This window comes from Amblyraja radiata, chromosome 1 (genome assembly GCF_010909765.2).
Source record: "Amblyraja radiata isolate CabotCenter1 chromosome 1, sAmbRad1.1.pri, whole genome shotgun sequence".
NCBI classification, from domain to species: Eukaryota; Metazoa; Chordata; class Chondrichthyes; order Rajiformes; family Rajidae; genus Amblyraja; species Amblyraja radiata.
Genome location: NC_045956.1, coordinates 82539217 through 82556612, shown reverse-complemented (window position 1 = coordinate 82556612; position 17396 = coordinate 82539217). Strand labels below are relative to the sequence as shown.

Sequence of the window (17396 nt, the reverse complement as noted above, 5' to 3'; positions counted from 1 at the left end):
TACCAAAGGACAAGCTCAGGAGGTGCAACTCCAGAGCAATTACCCCTTCCACCCCTGCAATGGACTGTTCCAGCTGCTACGGTCAGGCAAACGCCTCTGTTGCCATGCTGTGAGAAAAAAGAGGTTGAGAAGGAGTTTCTTCCCAGAGGCCATTCGGACTGTAAACTCCTATCTCACCAGGGACTAACTTTACTGAATGTTTTTTCCATCCGCCCACAATATTTATTATGTAAAAGAATATGTGATTGTGTTTATAGTTTGTTTGGTTGTTTGTTTGTTTGTCTTTTTGCACAAAGTCCGCGAGCATTCCCACTTTTAATTTCACTGCACATCTCGTATGTGTATGTGACGAACAAACTTCTTGACTTGACTTGAAGCTGAGTGCAGCCGCTACAAGCATACTTTGGGAAGAGCTGAGGTTTTGTAACCACCTGTCATTGTGCTGTAATCTATTCATCAACATTTTTCTTTAACACTGTGAATGAGTGATTACAGATGGCATGTTAATGTTATGTAACAGAAATAAAATGATGAGTTGTGACAAATTACATCTTGAACATATATATATATTTTTTAATGAATAAACTATGTTGAAGTTAACTGTGTTAAGATGAATTACTCCAGCACTTTGTGTCTATCTCTGAAATATATGAACCCTGCCCAGGAAACTAATGCAATTAGGATATTCAATAAGAACAACTTTCAGGTATTGCTTCTAAAAGACACAATGTCCAGTCTCTTACCCATCTTTAGGAAAGGTTCCAGTGGAAATGGAGCCATTCAGCATCACACTCACAATTCCCTCTGCCTCTTTTGCGTACTAAAATTATAATGACAGGCACATAAATATATATTTTTTAATTTCACGAGCTGTATTATTCAACATTTATCTTTATAATTTATTTTAATTCAGAATGAAAATGGAATTAAGCATCCCTTCAGAAATATGAATTAATATCCCCTTCACCCACTGCCATTCCACATAAAAAATGGTGTAGCATAAACCTTAAAAAGAACAATCTATGCTTAATTTAAAGCCAATTTTGGGAATAAAATTACATTTGGATATAAAGTAGGTGAATAATATTTGCTTTCCACGGTATAACATGCAAACTATTGAGGTGATAAGAAGGTGAAACTGGGTGGGGTTTATAACAAGAGACAAGAGCCTGATTTTGGATCTCTGCTTTAATCCAGTTTTACCCTTAATTACACGACAATATTGATCTTAATATCTTTAGATCTCCGCTGTCATAATTTCATTCAACTTATTTCCATCTATTTCTTCTTTCTTTTAGAGGCTTGAGCATAAAATTATAGACTGCCACTCCACGGCATTACTAGGGCAACATTGCATGATTGGAGATACAATCTTTCAGATTGGAGATACAAAGATTGGAGGATCTTTCAAATGGCATGTTATTGTTTTCCTGAGACTTCTTCTGCTCTCTCAAAAATGTTTGTAAAAAAAAATCATATTTTCTTACAATAGGGAAAATTCTGACACTGAACCCAACTAACTTTACTCACTTCAATGTCCCTCAGATTTTACTCCTCACTTACACAGTAGGGGCAATTTGCAGTGACCAATTGTCCTACAAAACTTTACATCCTTGCAATATAGGATGAGACTGGATAACCTGGAAAAATCCCACACAGTGACAAGGGAGACATACAACTCTCCTGCGAGCAGCACCAGGATTGAACTAGTTTTCTGGAGATGTATGGCCCTCCCTGTGCAAAGCTTCTTTTGGAATATCAGAGGGGAATTGCATGTTGTTCTGATACCACCATTGCTTGGCACTGCCTGGACAACATGGTTTACTGGCACAGCTCCAGATTGGATTACTAATTCGTAAATTAGTTACTGACATTGGGATCAATCCCAGGTGGCACTGCCTGAGCTGTCCCGCTAACATTGCCTGATTTCCCACGCTCCAATCTACAGGCCCATCAACTGAGCAATTAAATCCACAATGTGCTGAGAGTCCTGATTCTAAACATGATCCAGCAAGACCTGATCTTCCCACTACCAAACATTTCTGGAATCCAAATGCTGTTCTTGCCCTGATTCCTTCCAGCCAAATGTTGTACTTTCCCTAATCTCTTCCCAAACATCCATACCAGTCTCCCACTCTTGATCCCATACCTCCACATTCACTAAATGTTGGCACACTCACCATTATCCCAGCCGGTGCTGTGTTAATGCTCTGGCACAAGTTTATTCTCTCAACACCTCCCTCATGCCTATCATCCCCCCATTCCATTGATCACATTGACATTGAGCTACCTGAGTTTCCAATCATCATCGTATTATGTACATGACCCCAGTATCTCTTAATGTGATGCTGTCCTTTCGCTTCCCTTCTTACCATGGTCCCTGCTCCAAGCCTAATCCTCTCTTCTCCACAAAGAACAACTATATGGTTATTGTAAAGAAGACTTGGAGTTGGAATAACTGGGCTTTTTTCATCCTGGGAAGATGTAAATAGTGAAGTTTTCTAAGAACCAGTTCTAGCCGTTAATTATTTGCTTTCTATATTAATGACTTGGAGGTGGAGGCAACATGTTAGGTACCTAAGTTTGCTAACGGCATGAAAATAGGTGAGTGGGCATGTTGTGATGAAAGTATTTGGACTTGGTATCAGGGTAGAGTTAGGTTGAGTGAGCAGGCAAACATGGAGTTTAATACTGAAAAGTGTAAGGCTCTTCAGGATTGGTGAAGATGGCTTTTGGCACATTGGCCTTCATCAGTCAGGGAATTGAGTCTAGACAAAGGAACAATATTTTACGGTTGTACAAGACTGGTGAGGTGGATTGGAGTATTGTCTTCAGTTTTGGCCACCGTACTATAGAAAAAGAAGATTTAAGAGGATTTTGCCAGAACTTGAGGGACTGAACTATAGGAGAGATTGGGCAATCTATTCTTTATTCTTTGGACCACAGGAGGCTGATGGGTGAATATAAGATGTAGAAAATCATGAGGGAAATAGATAGAGTAAATGAATAGTTTTTATCCAAGAGGGAAATCAAGAACTTGAGGGCATAGGAGTTATGTGGAAGGAGTTGCCAGAGGAAATATTTGAGGTAGGTGCAATAACAACTTTTAAAAGACATTTGTTCAGATATGTAGATAGGAAAGGCTTAGAGGGATATGGGCCAAACACAGGTAAATGAGACTAGCTTAGGTAGGGCATCTTGGATGGCATTCTTGGAGGGAAATGGATAGATGACATGTTGGGTTGGGATCTTTCATCTGAAGAAGGGTCCTGACCTGAAATGCCATCTGCCCATTACCCTAATGGTGACACAGTGGTGCAGCTGTTGTCTTACAGAGCATAAGACCTGGATTTGACTCTGACCCTGGGTGCTGTCTGTGTGGAGTTGGCAGGTTCTCCCTGTGACCGCATGGGTTTCCTCCAGGTGCTCCAATTTCCTCCCATATTCAGAAGTTGTGCGGATCTGTAGGTTAATTGGATTTTCTAAATTGCCCCGAGTGTGTGAAAGAAAGGTCAAGAAAGACTAGAGTGAATGGGTGATCGATGGTTGATGTGGACCTGAGGGGCCTGTTTCCATGCTGTATCTTTCAGTCAATTAAAAATCCTTCACAGATACCGCCTGACCTGTTGACATTTTGAGTTCTTCCAGCACTGATTTTTACTCAAGAATTTCACATCTTTTGACTCTCCAGACTAGCTGCTGCTTTGCTCAGCTCCCTGTACATTAAAACATTGTCATCTCTCTGTGGCTGCAGCCTAAGGTTAGTTTGCAGCGTAATTTAAAAATGCTCTGAGCTGAGACTCTGAGCTCAACACTCTCAAACCTACATTGAAAGTTTAATTAGCAGACACCCATATTGTGATCAATACCCGCATTATTATCAAAACCCGCTTTGATTGAAGTCAGAATGGCTTGAATAATGCACAACAGAACAAGGGTTTGAATGATATCCTGGCCAAAATGTAGTCATGTTTTACCTCTCAAAAATGTGTGCTTCTGTAATTCATTACACCTCACAATTTCTTGAAGTTATGAATACAGAAATATGAAGCTATAGAAATATCACCAAGCTTTTCAGTTTTAAAAAGGAGACAAGGAATAGAAGAGATCTATAGAAGAGAACAGCTCGTTAGAATATTGTGGTTTTTGGTATCACATGATGGAAAGGTAATCGACGTCATAGAGAATAGAGTCAGCAAGGTAGTTAATATCTCTTTGTCTTTCATTGTGCGCTCTCTCTCTCTCTCTCCCTCTCTCTCTCTCTTTCCCCCTTCTGTTATTCAGACCATGCTTTTTCCTTCCATTTCTACAATTTCACAAATCTCAGAATAAGACCCTTCAATTTCTTGAAAGAAAAGTCATATGGTCTTAAGGTACCACAAAAGATCTTAGAATTTCACCAGTGACATAGTTCATTGTCCAACATGCGTTCTGCTCGGGTTATCCATGGGTATCCACGGGTCCTTTTCAGAATGGCAGGCAGTGACTAGTGGGGTACCGCAAGGCTCAGTGCTGGGACCCCAGCTATTTACAATATATATTAATGATTTGGATGAGGGAATTGAATGCAACATCTCTAAGTTTGCAGATGACACGAAGCTGGGGGGCAGTGGTAGCTGTGAGGAGGATGCTAGGAGGCTGCAAGGTGACTTGGATAGGCTGGGTGAGTGGGCAAATGTATGGCAGATGCAGTATAATGTGGATAAATGTGAGGTTATCCACTTTGGTGGCAAAAACAGGAAAGTAGACTATTATCTGAATGGTGGCCGATTAGGAAAAGGGGAGATGCAATGAGACCTGGGAAGTCATGGTACACCAGTCATTGAAAGTAGGCATGCAGGTGCAGCAGGCAGTGAAGAAAGCGAATGGTATGTTAGCATTCATAGCAAAAGGATTTGAGTATAGGAGCAGGGAGGTTCTACTGCAGTTGTACAGGGTCTTGGTGAGACCACACCTGGAGTATTGCGTACAGTTTTGGCCTCCTAATCTGAAGAAAGACATTCTTGCCATAGAGAGAGTACAGAGAAGGTTCACCAGACTGATTCCTGGGATGTCAGGACTTTCATATGAAGAAAGACTCGGCTTGTACTCGCTAGAATTTAGAAGATTGAGGGGGGATCTTATAGAAACTTACAAAATTCTTAAGGGGTTGGACAGGGTAGATGCAGGAAGATTGTTCCCGATGTTGGGGAAGTCCAGAACAAGGGGTCACAGTTTAAGGATAAGGGGGAAATCTTTTAGGACCGAGATGAGAAAAACATTTTTCACACAGAGAGTGGTGAATCTCTGGAATTCTCTGCCACAGAAGGTAGTTGAGGCCAGTTCATTGGCTATATTTAAGTGGGAGTTAGATGTGGCCCTTGTGGCTAAAGGGATCAGGGGGTATGGAGAGAAGGCATGTATAGGATACTGAGTTGTATGATCAGCCATGATCATATTGAATGGCGATGCATGCTTGAAAGGCCGAATGGCCTACTCCTGCACCTATTTTCTATGTTTCTATGTTTCTATGATGAGATCAGTGTCTGAGACACCATCTAACCTAAACTAGATCCAAATTTAGACAAATATGAAAATCAATTGATGAAGGATATGTTTAGAATAGAAATAGAATATGCAACTGTAATGGAAGAGCTAAATATAAAATTGTGCAAAATATTCAAAGGTAAGGATGTGGATATAATATGAGAGGGAGGATTTACCCTGCTCTTTTTGAAAGAGGCAAAGGAAATGTTGGTTGATTATAAAAATAGGTATATTTTTCTGATGATAACTTACAGTCTCAGATGCTATTATCCAAAAAGAATTCACTGGGTTATTTTCACATTCAGTTGTTGAAGGGCAGGATTGAAAATTGATGCCTATAAAACAATGTGAATATGGTAAGCAAAAGCAGATCAGACTTTTTCAATAATGGCATTGATCTTTGCATTTGGTATCAACTGAACTGTTAAGGATTTAGACGATCTATGGGACAAGCTAAGGCTAGCTGGATCCATTTTCTTTGGCAGATACACAAAGATTATTCCAAAGATTTGTGCAAAGGCTGACACAATACAAAATATCTCAAATAGCACTTTAGATACAAAAACATTAAAGAACAAACACAGACATTACAGTTTGAATGGCTATCTTTGAGAATCATAGTCTCAGAAAATCTTAAATTTACCTTGCATGCTCCAAATGCGACTCACGGCTGTAGGCAAAGCATTGTTACAAGCCTTGGTGCACAATTAACATGTTGAAAGGATAGCATAAATTTGAGATTCAGTTATAATGCACATTAACAGTGATTTTACATCAGAGTCACGTGAGTGACTACATGAAGAACCCGCCACTACGCACGTGTGTCATTATCGCTACACGCATTGTGAACAAGTCATTACGAGGGGAGGACATTCCTCCCAAACGGCAGGATTGAACCTGCAACAAGTAAGGTAGGAGAACTTAGTTTCTTGACTTACCTTTTTTACAGGCAGGCTGATGAAAACTGGCTGGGGAGAGTCTGCAGAACTGCAGGCAGCCAGCAACGGCCGGGGGCACCACTATCTCCCTTAAATGGGAGCCGGAGCCGACCTCAGCTCCAGCAGGACGCCGACAGCGGTGGAGCATTCTGGAGCCGTCATTCCGACGGCTCGGACAACAGCCCCACGGACCTATACTACATGGGTCCGAGGGGCTGGAAGGTGCTGGGGTTTTCCACAGCACTAAAAATAGCGGCAAGCGGTCAGTGCCCGAGAGCACCGAGTACGCGTTGGAGCCGCTGGGCCTGGGTCGCAAGCGGCCAGTTCCCCGAGAGGACTGGACCGCGTTGGAGCTCCCCAGGCCCAAGTGGAGAAGGAGCGGCACAGTGCGGGAAGCACTGCACCGCGTTAAAACTGCCAGACCTGCGGCTGCGAGCGGCCAGCTCCCCGATAGGACTGCACCGCTCCAGTGGGTAAGTCCCATAGCAGCACCTTATACAGGGCTGTATTTCACTTCTACTATTACAGGGAAGTGGTTGAGGAAAAGACAGACTCGGGGAGAAGGAAGCAGCACCTTTTCTATAGGGCTATAATCATGCTTCTCTCTCCCCAGTAGACTCTTCTGTCAGAAGAGTGCTGGGGTCAAGTCTAGGGCAAACCCTGGACAGGTAAACAGATGTAAGAGCTGTAACAATGAGGTGATGCCTTTTCTAAGTCACAAAGTACATAGAGTGCACTATTGGTCCTTTCCTGATAGAAATACAGGAATACTTATGTTGTGACTGAAGGATTTAGCAGTCCAAAAATTTACAAACAAATTCCATTCCCATCTGGGACGTCACACGGGACTGTCTGTCTATGTTTCAGGGGGAACAACAGTACAGCTGTGAGTAAAGCTAACTGGGAAAGATCTACAAACCAGGTTAGAAGCCAGCATAGACCATATGTTTTCTATCTACTGCAGGGGCAAACATTAGCTGACACCATAGCTGTCACTTGCCACCGGGGATTGTAAATCCCTGAATGTACTAAACTAATCAATTTATGCATCTGGTTACATCCAACCGGGATTGACGCGGGCCTGTGTAAACCCGAAACCTCCTAGCAAAATCTTTTTATTTGGGGGTGACCTATCTAGAAGGTCAAGGAGTTGGACAATTAAGCCAAACTGGAGCTCATCTAAACGTCCAAACATCATCCTCAAAGGTATCGCCCCTATGCTGGAAGATGTGTACACCCACAACACATGGCCTCGGGGATCCAGAAGAAAACAGTAAAACCAGAAGGAAGCAAGGAGGTTGGTGCGAGAAGACATCGAATAAATAACTTTTTGACACTCATATCTTAAACAGTATCCGGGGATACATAATAGAATTTTACAACACATAATCTTCTAGTCGAGCTGATATATCGAGAGAGGAATTTGGAGGAGAACACCAAATGGATATTGGGCTATAGTATTTGCTGATGTTTCTACACGATATGGAACACCAGATGCCGATCTACTCGTATCCAGACATAATCACCAATTACCAAATATGTCATATGGGATACAGACACTGGACATCAGCAACAGATAGGGTTTTAGCTGCATTGCAAGGGAAGAATTATTATCTATGCATTCCCTTCCTAACAAAATAGGATATGGCGCTTGACGCATCAATCATAGATCAGATCTCGGCTTTTTGGCTAAGATCAAGTATAATATCTGTTCTTATCAGTTTAAATGTCTGATATATCCCTTATCTAGGGACCATATATTATAAAATTAAATAAATTTAAAAAAAAATAAAAAAGATGGAAATTTAAAAAAAAAAAAATTAAAAAAAGTGAAAAATAAATAAAGCGATATATTCGTTTTAAGAACAGAAACCTTTTCTATTGTTAAGTATATTCGTTTTAAGAACGAAAATGGCAAGCATTGATTCAAAGGATGCTTACAATTTCAGTACCCATAACAGGTGACCACGGACGTTATTTTTATCTAATTGGATGGCTCAGCTCTAGCAGTATAGAGCACTACCTAATGTGTTTACATTAGCACCTAGGTTATTTACAAAATATGACAACCAGCCACACAATGGTAATGGCTTCTTTGGATGACATACTAATTGTGTGGAAACTTAGGACGGGCTGAACAAACGGTAACAGCCACTTAACAATTATTTGGAAACTAGGATCATTATCCATCCAATTAAATCAAAATTAAAGCCTTCAAACTAAAGGGATTATTTGGGGTTCACCATTAACTCAGTTCCTCATGTCAGTAACTTTGCCAACAGAGGTTTCAACCTTAATAGAGGCATACAGCAAAATCATTGACATGAGGATAAACCATCCATCAGACTGGTAGCAAGAATATTGGCAACATATGGTTTCCAGCCACATAATTCAGACCCTTACATTATAAAGATTTACAGAGGGCCAAAATATGAGCTCTTAAAATTAATGGTGATCATTTCAATAGAATGATGAAGCCATACAGAAGCCATATTGGAACTAAATGGTGGAAAGATAACATTGGGCATTGCTCCAATCCTATCATTGTCAGCAACCAGTCTATGGTCCTACATATGGATACCATGCACTAGGATGGTGTGTTACCAATTCCATCTCCAGCTGTGGAGGAAGATTGAATACACAGCAAGCATCATTATTACTAACACTGGGCATAACTACCTGGAAATGTTGGGTGTTTTTTCATGGCCTAAAGTCATGTTGCTCTGGAATATATTAAACAGGTTATTAGATTATAAATTAACAACACTACTGTGGTAGCACATATCAACCACATGGGTGAAAGGGAATCTACATCATGTAACAATCTGGCCAACACAATTTGGCAACCTCATCGGGGGGGGGGGGGGGGGGGGGGGGGGGGGGTACTAATGGAAATACTACGAGACTCTGCGTCTGGTGTTTTTAATAGTATCCGACTGACCTACCCAACCATGGTTCTAGGTGGTACTGGGAATGAGATTAGAACCATGCAGCACCATCCAAAACAGACGGCCAGAGCAATGGACATGATCACAGCGGGCCACAGACAATCAACCTAAAGACAATGTCTAAAATACATAAACTAATGGGAGATGTGTTGCAACCATAATACATCATCCAGCCTGTTTGGAAGCTTTGTTAACCTACAGGGGCTTAGTATTAGTGACATCAACTGTGCCAGAAGTGGCCCATCTACTTACCTATGGCAAGAGAACGGAACAACAGCTTATGAGGGACACTTTTTATGGGAATTCCCCAAAGACCAGGTATTCCCAAATATGGGACATCAGCATCGTCTTAACGTTGTTAAAGAACTGGACTCCAGCCACAGCGCTGTCATTACAGTTTTTGACATTTTACAAAACTGTCATGCTGATGGCTTAGGTCACGGCACTAAGGACTCAGTCCCTACCAAATTAAGGCTGGATACCTTGACCAGTTCACCTGGCAACTTACACTTCTATATTCAGGAATTAGGGAACTAAACAGACAGGGGTCAGCAGGCCTTAAAATAACATTTTTTTTTTAGAGCCTACCCTACAGATGATTGACTGTGTTGTGAGACATCTACAAATATACATGGAACAAACCCAGACCATCAGTGGCACAGAAGAGGAACTTCTCATCAACGACAGACAGCCTCATTAAAGAATAACAGGCCAGGCCAGCTAAATGGCTAACATAGTATTGACAAAAGTTGGTGTAAACACTAACTGGGTTAAAATCTCACTCCACCAGGCTGCAGCAACGTCGGCAGCATTTAAATTGGAGGTTCCTATGGATAAAATCCTCAGGACTGCAGGATGGCCATCGGAAAGAACATTCTAAAGATTATAACTAACCAGTAATGGAAACTGGAATTTTTCAGAAACATTGTTAAGTTTCTGTACCATAATTTACCCCAAAAAAACAGGGGCTATCAATTATTATTAACTTTATGGTTATTTATATATATCATATTGATGTTCAAAATGTTATCACTATTCTCCCCAAAACCAAGGCAGACGTGATGATGGACTTGTTCCACGGCTTGAATCACAGAGCTTTGAAACCTTCATGTAGTCACTCACGTGACTCCGAAGTAAAATAGTAAGATTAAACGAGAACTTACCAGTTCGAAGTTTGATCTGTATTTTATGAGGAGTAACGTTGAGGGAATACATGCCCTCCGCTCCCACCCTCGATCATAAACACAACTGGTATCTTTTCTCTAATCTTACTATGCTTAAGTCATTACAGGTATCTGTGATTCACTCCACTGCTTTGAAGAATGACACACGTGCGTAGTGGCCGGTTCTTCATGTATTCCTTCAACGTTACTGCTCATAAAATACAGATCAAACTTCGAACTGGTAAGTTCTCGTTTAATCTTACTATTAATGTGCATATTATACACAGAATGGAATAGGGTCCGAACTATCTATGCCCTCCACAGATTCTGCCTGACCTGCTGAGTTACTTCAGCACTTTACATTTTGAACAGTTCTTAATTAAAAATATTGGGGGGGGGGGGGGGGGGGGGTCGGGGTGTGCCCGCTGTTGCCGATTGTCCCCTAAAGCCGAGTAAGGTGTAGCGTTGACTCCGTGAAACAAATACAAAGTTCTGCTTAACAGCAAAAAAAAAATTCTTTTTTTATTGCAAGCTAAAAATACTAAAGACTGTTACATTGTTTAATAGAGTATCATCGATCGAAGCAATTGCTTGTCAATTTCAATAATCTCCTGCAATGTAATTAGTGGCCTGAGTTCTTAAAGAGACAGCGGTGTCTGATTACTGTGGGAACGCTCTGTCCACTGTAACAAAAATCGAAGATAAGGGGGTCTGTAATAACGAGGGTAGACAGTTTAAAAATATGGGAAACATCCAAACTATAGATATTATATTATCAACTTGATTGATGTTTTTAATTACACAATTAATCACATTATTTTTTCGTCAATTGAAACCCAACTTAGTGTTATTGATAAGAATGCACATTGGAGCAGGAACTATACAACTTACCTGGAGCGTCGAGCTGTCCACACCAGTGCAAGTCATCTGCCAATAAGCCAATCAGAGTGTCACCCAGGGGCATCATCCTTCTGGTTTTATCTGCATATCTGTGTACAAGAAGCTTGGTGTTTTCCCAGAATAAGGCCTGTAATCAATAGTTAGTCATATCATCATACAGCACAGAAAGAGGCACTTTATGTCCATGCCAGCCTATAATATTCATTTTTATTATCCCACTTACTGGTCCTGGTCCGCAGCGTTCTTTGCCTTGGCAATTCAAGTGCACTTCCAGTAAAGTAAAGTAAAGTAAAGTAAAGTAGCCTTTATTGTCATTCCCAGATACTGTTTTGAAAGTTATGAGCACTACTCCCTCAGGCTGTGCACTTCAGACCACTCCTGCCCCTCCAAATTGTGTATACCACTATCAGGTTCTTCCCTTAGTATTCTCCACTCAAATCAAGTCTATAAAACATTCCACTTATGTAAAAGAAAGGTAGACAAAAATTCTGGAGAATCTAAGCGGGTGAGGCAGCATTTATGGAGCAAAGGAATAGGCGATGTTTCGGGTTGAGACCCTTCTTCAGACATGAAACGTCACCTATTCCTTCGCTCCATAGATGCTGCCTCACCCGCTGAGTTTCTCCAGCATTTTTGTCAACCTTTGATTTTTCCATGGGACAACTAGAGAAAATAGCACAACCTTTTAGCAAAACAGCAAAAAAAGGCTGATTAAGGCACTAGATCGTGAAAAAGGCAGGTCAACCAGCAAAGGAGTATTTGTTGATATCGGAAATATTGGAGAAGTCAAACAGCTCAACTATTGCTCAGTTGATTACATCTTCACTTGCTGTACTTTGGCCAGAAGGTATAAAACACGAGAATGTTCTTCTGTTTGTGAGTTAAAGTTTTATTCCCCAAAATGTTGCATTTGACATGCTTAGCTCAAGGACTTCATAGAATTGCCAAGCACATACGTAGCTTGTTTCCAAATGTCGATTGCCTAGTTTCCAATGTCAAGAAAATCTTCCTCAAAGCGCCGTCACGTGTGCGGTTCTTCAAGGAAATGGCACCCGAGATTCCGCTACCCCCTCAGCCACCTTTGACTAGGTGGGGTACATGAATCTCTGCTATACTTTCTATGCTGCAAATTTTGAAAAGATAAAATAAATTGTCAACTGTTTTGAAGAAGAAGAATCTGCTGCAGTCAGGATCATCAGTGAAATCATGCAGAAAAAGTCCCTCCGCCGCGATCTTGTGTTTATTGCTTCCAATTTTTCAAACTTCCCTCAAGCTATCACTTCCCTTAAGGAACGTGGTAAAACATTAGTGAATAACTTGTAGGTTTTCAACAAAGTAACTGACGATATTCGTAAAGTTCCTGGCGAGGTAGGTAAAGACATACAAGGAAAATGTGAGGGAGTGATTTTAGCTAACAAAGATCTTGAAGAAATACAAAACATAACTAAAGTTCTCAAAGGTAGTTGTATTGCACAAGATATCGACATGAATATTGAGTCTGTAGCTTGTTTCGCATATGCACCAGTGACCTCAGCTGAGGTAGACAGACGTTTTTTGCAACTGAAGCATATTCTGTCTGACAGGCGGCATAGTTTAACACCAGATAATTTGAAAAAATTGCCAGTAATTATGAGCAACCAGGCAACTTTGGTCATTTAATGTAGTATACCTTTGTATTAACATTTTCAACCATATTTTGGTGGTGGAAATAAATGCCTTGTTATGCCTTTTTTTGTCAATAAAGGCCTTTTTGGGAATTTTATTATGCTTTTTTGCCTGCCTATTTCAGAGTTTTTTTAGTGGCTAAACATCCTGACTCTAGTGATGAATCTCCTCTGCCCCCACTCCAGTGTAAACATGTCCTTCCTACAGTGTGGTGACCAGAAACGTACACAATACCCCTGCTGCAATATGACCAAAGTTTTGTAAATCTATGCCACAACTCCCTTACTGTTGTATTGTTTGTTTCAGCAAAAGAAGCCAAGTTTATCTCATATGCTTTCATCACCAAATTCCATCTGGCTCTGTCACTTTACCAATTTATATCAATATAATTTTTATTTTTATTGTCACAAATATTTTTCATCTCACAATTTTATTGTGGTCAGTTCTGGGCACCATGTTATAGGAAAAATGTTGTCAAGCTGGAAAGGGTACAGATAAGATTTACGAGGATGCTAGCAGGACTGGAGGGTCTGAGCTATAGGAAGGGTTGAGTAGGCTGGGACTCTATTCCTTGGAGTGCAGGAGGATGAGGGGTGATCTTATAGAGGTGTATAAGAACATGAGAGGAATAGATCAGGTAGATACACAGAGTCTCTTGCTCAGAATAGGTGAATCGAGTACCAGAGGACATAGGTTTAAGGTGAAGGGAAAATATTTAATAGGAATCCGAGAGGTAACTTTTTCACACAAAGGTGGTGGATGTTCACCCTTTATCTCCAAAGCTTATTTTGGATCCAATTTCCCAACTTGCCTTAAATTCCATGCCTTGTAACCTTTTGAATCAGAATCTCCTGTCGGCCTTTACTGGTCTGTGTGGACTGCATCAGCTGCACTGTAACTAATCAACATATTTTGTTACCTCTGAAAAATTCAAACGAATTGGTCAGACAGGATTTCCCCCCTAACAGAGTCACTGTGACTACCTTTGATTAAATCTTGTCTTTCCAAATGCAGTTTAATTCTACTCCTTATTTTTAAAAATAACTTCCCTAATGATGTTACACACACAAGCTGGTTCATCGGGATTTTCGTGCTCCTCTTCTTGAGATACCATATTTGCTGCCCTCCAATCATCTGGCACCTCTCATTTGGCCAACAAAAATATGAAAATGTCGATCATGTCCCAAGTAATCTCCTTTCCTTCCTCCCATTGTAGCCTGGAATATAGTCAGTCAATGTTTGTGTCATCAAACATCCAGGGAAATCATGCTTGCAATTGGAAATATCATAGAATCTGTTCATAGAATAGAACATAGAACATATGTTGCCACAAAATGCTGGAGTTTAACTCAGCGGGACAGGCAGGCAACTCAGCGAGACTTTGAAGAAGGGTCTCGACCCGAAACGTCACCCATTCCTTCTCTCCAGAAAGCCTGCCTGTCCCGCTGAGTTATTCCAGCATTTTGTGTCTATCTTCGATTTAAACCAGCATCTGCAGTTCCTTCATACATAGAGCATATGTTCTTTGCTCTCCAAGACTATGGAAGAAATTTATTAACTTTGATGTTGCTTGATGCTCCTCTAATATACTACCATATCATACTTTTTCAGGCCTAAACTGTATGGTACATAATAATAAACTGCAATGCTTTCAATGTTTAAAAATAACAGAAGTAATTATTTTTAACTCCATTCCACTGCTTCTACTAAACTCCAAAATGCGAGGGCTGAGGGTATGTTTATATTACAAGAAATAGAAAATCTCTTTCGTTACTTAAGCAGTCTGTTTTTAAAAGTCATGTTGCATTACCAATTGGCCTCACCTTATTTTGGGGTATCTTGTGAATTGCCAGCCTGATAAAAGTCTCATAATCTGTAGGACTGACATTGCATGGGTCTTTATAAACAAAGGCTTTTTGAAATGCATCCCAGATTGCCGAGCAGTTCTTCTCTCTGAAATAAAATGATCAATCTCAAATATATTTTCACAGTCAGTAGTTGATCCTAGTTTTCTTAATAACAGGAAATAATTAAGCCATAATAGTATAATAGTAATTACACTAATAATTAATATTAGTGTATTCATAGTATGTATTACTAATCAACAGTAATTGAATAGGAAAATACTAATAATTAGTATTATTAATATTACTAATATAATATTAGTATTAAATACTAATGGTATATAAAGTATACCATATAATAGGATACTTATACACTACTAATATAAGTATATTAATAGAATGTTTTAATTATATTTTCTGATCCACACTGCCATATTGCTACTTAGTTTCCAACCCTCCTTCCAAATTATTCAAACTATCCTGATTATTGTAAACTAACCCCCCTTCAAGGATCTCTGGTGTCCTTCCAGTTTGGGTGTAACTCATGCTACTTGCATGGGACCCACCAGCACTAGACATGATCTCAATGATCCATGTACCTGAAGCCCTCGCTCCTGCATCAGTACTCAGCCATGCATTCATCTGCCCTTCCCTCCTATTTTATACTCGCATCAGCAGGTCACACAGGGAATAACCTTGAGATTATAATTTTAGGGGTCTTGCTTTTTAACCTTCTGCCTATCTCCCTAAACTCATTCTGCAGGACCTCGTCCCTCTTTCTACATTAGTCGTTAGTCCCAGCATCTACAATCTACAATCTCTGGCTGTTCTTCCATCCCCTTATTCAAGATATTCTGTACTTGTTCTGAGACAACCTTGATCCTGGCACCAGAAACCATTTTGGAATCTCACTCTGTCACAGAAACACCTGTCTCTTCCCCTTAGTAACAAAACCTCCACCACAACCGCTTGCTGATGCCTGTCTCTCTCCCCTGTTGGGATGAACATAGACTTGATTACTGCCACGATCTTCTCTTTTCCCCACCCTCTCCCCCATGGTATCTAAAAGAGTATTCTTCACAGCAGGGGTATGACCATAGGGGACTCCTGCACTGAATCTACACTTACTACCCTTTCTGATGATCACCCACCACCTCTCTTGCTATATCCATAGTAAGACATACTATCTCTCACATTTTTTGCATCCAAGACCAAATGGCTAAGCCAAAGAGGTAGGTGTGAAGAGTATCATGAATGGAAAGGCTACTGCATAAACACCAATGGCTTTGTTCATTCCGGCTTCTCCTTTGATGAATATATTCAATCACAGAGCAACTTCGATATAATGTGGAACAGTTCATCTCTAGTTTGATGTATATTTAGAATCACAAGCAGGTTGGCACTTGTTGAGGTGATGCTGCCAAATTCCAGTTGTTGAGATTGGAAGCAGCAATTTAATATATGTCCACCTACGCCCATTATAGCAATTAAGTAGTTATATAAAATCAGCAAGTACTGAAATATCTTAACCATTTGGATGCAAATGCCAAAAGTTCAAATTCACACATTATTCAAACCATTGCACCAGTGCGTCAGATAAATAAAAGCAGCATCTATTATGTTTCCAGGAAAAGCCGAGAACATCTGAAGAACGAAATACATAACAAATAGGATTCATGCAGTGCCTTTGCTTTTCTTGTGATTCAGGACAGTTCATGTGAATTTAATCAATCAAGACTTGACACCAAGCTATTTACAGGGTTGTGTAGCAGTTTTGTGGTAGAAGTAAGATCTGAGGAACCTATTTTGGGGGAAGGATTATTGGGTTGGTGGTGGCTGTGGGGATTTCATGGTTTGGGCCCATGCCAGTTGAAAGCACTGACATGGGTCAAACAATAACAGCAGTTACAAATGTGCAAGAGGCCAGAATTGGAGGTGCATGCAGAAATTTCAGCAGAATGTGGATGCAAAGCTGGGGAGGAACACGGCTCGGGAAGGATAAGAAAGATATGAGTATATAACTCAAAGTTTTGCAACAATCTCATGCAACGAGCCTCAGGTTATTTTATTCTGTTAAAGGCATTGCATTAATCTAGAATTATTGTTAAATGAAGTAAATTGTTGTCTGTAATATTCCCGAGTACAATATTCCTAAAACGATAATCCAGCACGCATGGAACTTTGATGGTGCAGAGTAACAGTTTTTCTGGAATATTCAATGTTACTCCAATGAATAAAACAACACACTTTTATTTCACTTTTTTTTACAATGTACACAGAATATGAGAAAATTTCCAGTGATCCCGTTGAGTTTAAAGGGAGCAGGATGCTGAGCCCCAGTGAGTTTCATATTGTCTCTTTCAGCTTGTCAAACTAAGCTGCACAATGCAAGCACTCTGACACTGGCTCCAG

General features: G+C 40.4%; 1 protein-coding gene and 1 pseudogene across 1 annotated transcript in view; one reads left to right on the top strand and one right to left on the bottom strand.

Moving 5' to 3' along the window:
• LOC116973094 (ADP-ribosyl cyclase/cyclic ADP-ribose hydrolase 2-like) overlaps positions 1-17396 on the bottom strand; it is a 33757-nt gene that overhangs the window by 14368 nt on the left and 1993 nt on the right. The window contains exons 2-5 of the mRNA XM_033020827.1: positions 14964-15093; positions 11467-11602; positions 5779-5861; positions 744-820 (exon numbers count right to left, since the gene is read on the bottom strand). Coding sequence (XP_032876718.1) covers positions 744-820; positions 5779-5861; positions 11467-11602; positions 14964-15093 — 426 coding nt within the window. The remainder of the gene's footprint in view (positions 1-743; positions 821-5778; positions 5862-11466; positions 11603-14963; positions 15094-17396) is intronic.
• LOC116983289 lies at positions 8134-8242 on the top strand (annotated as a pseudogene).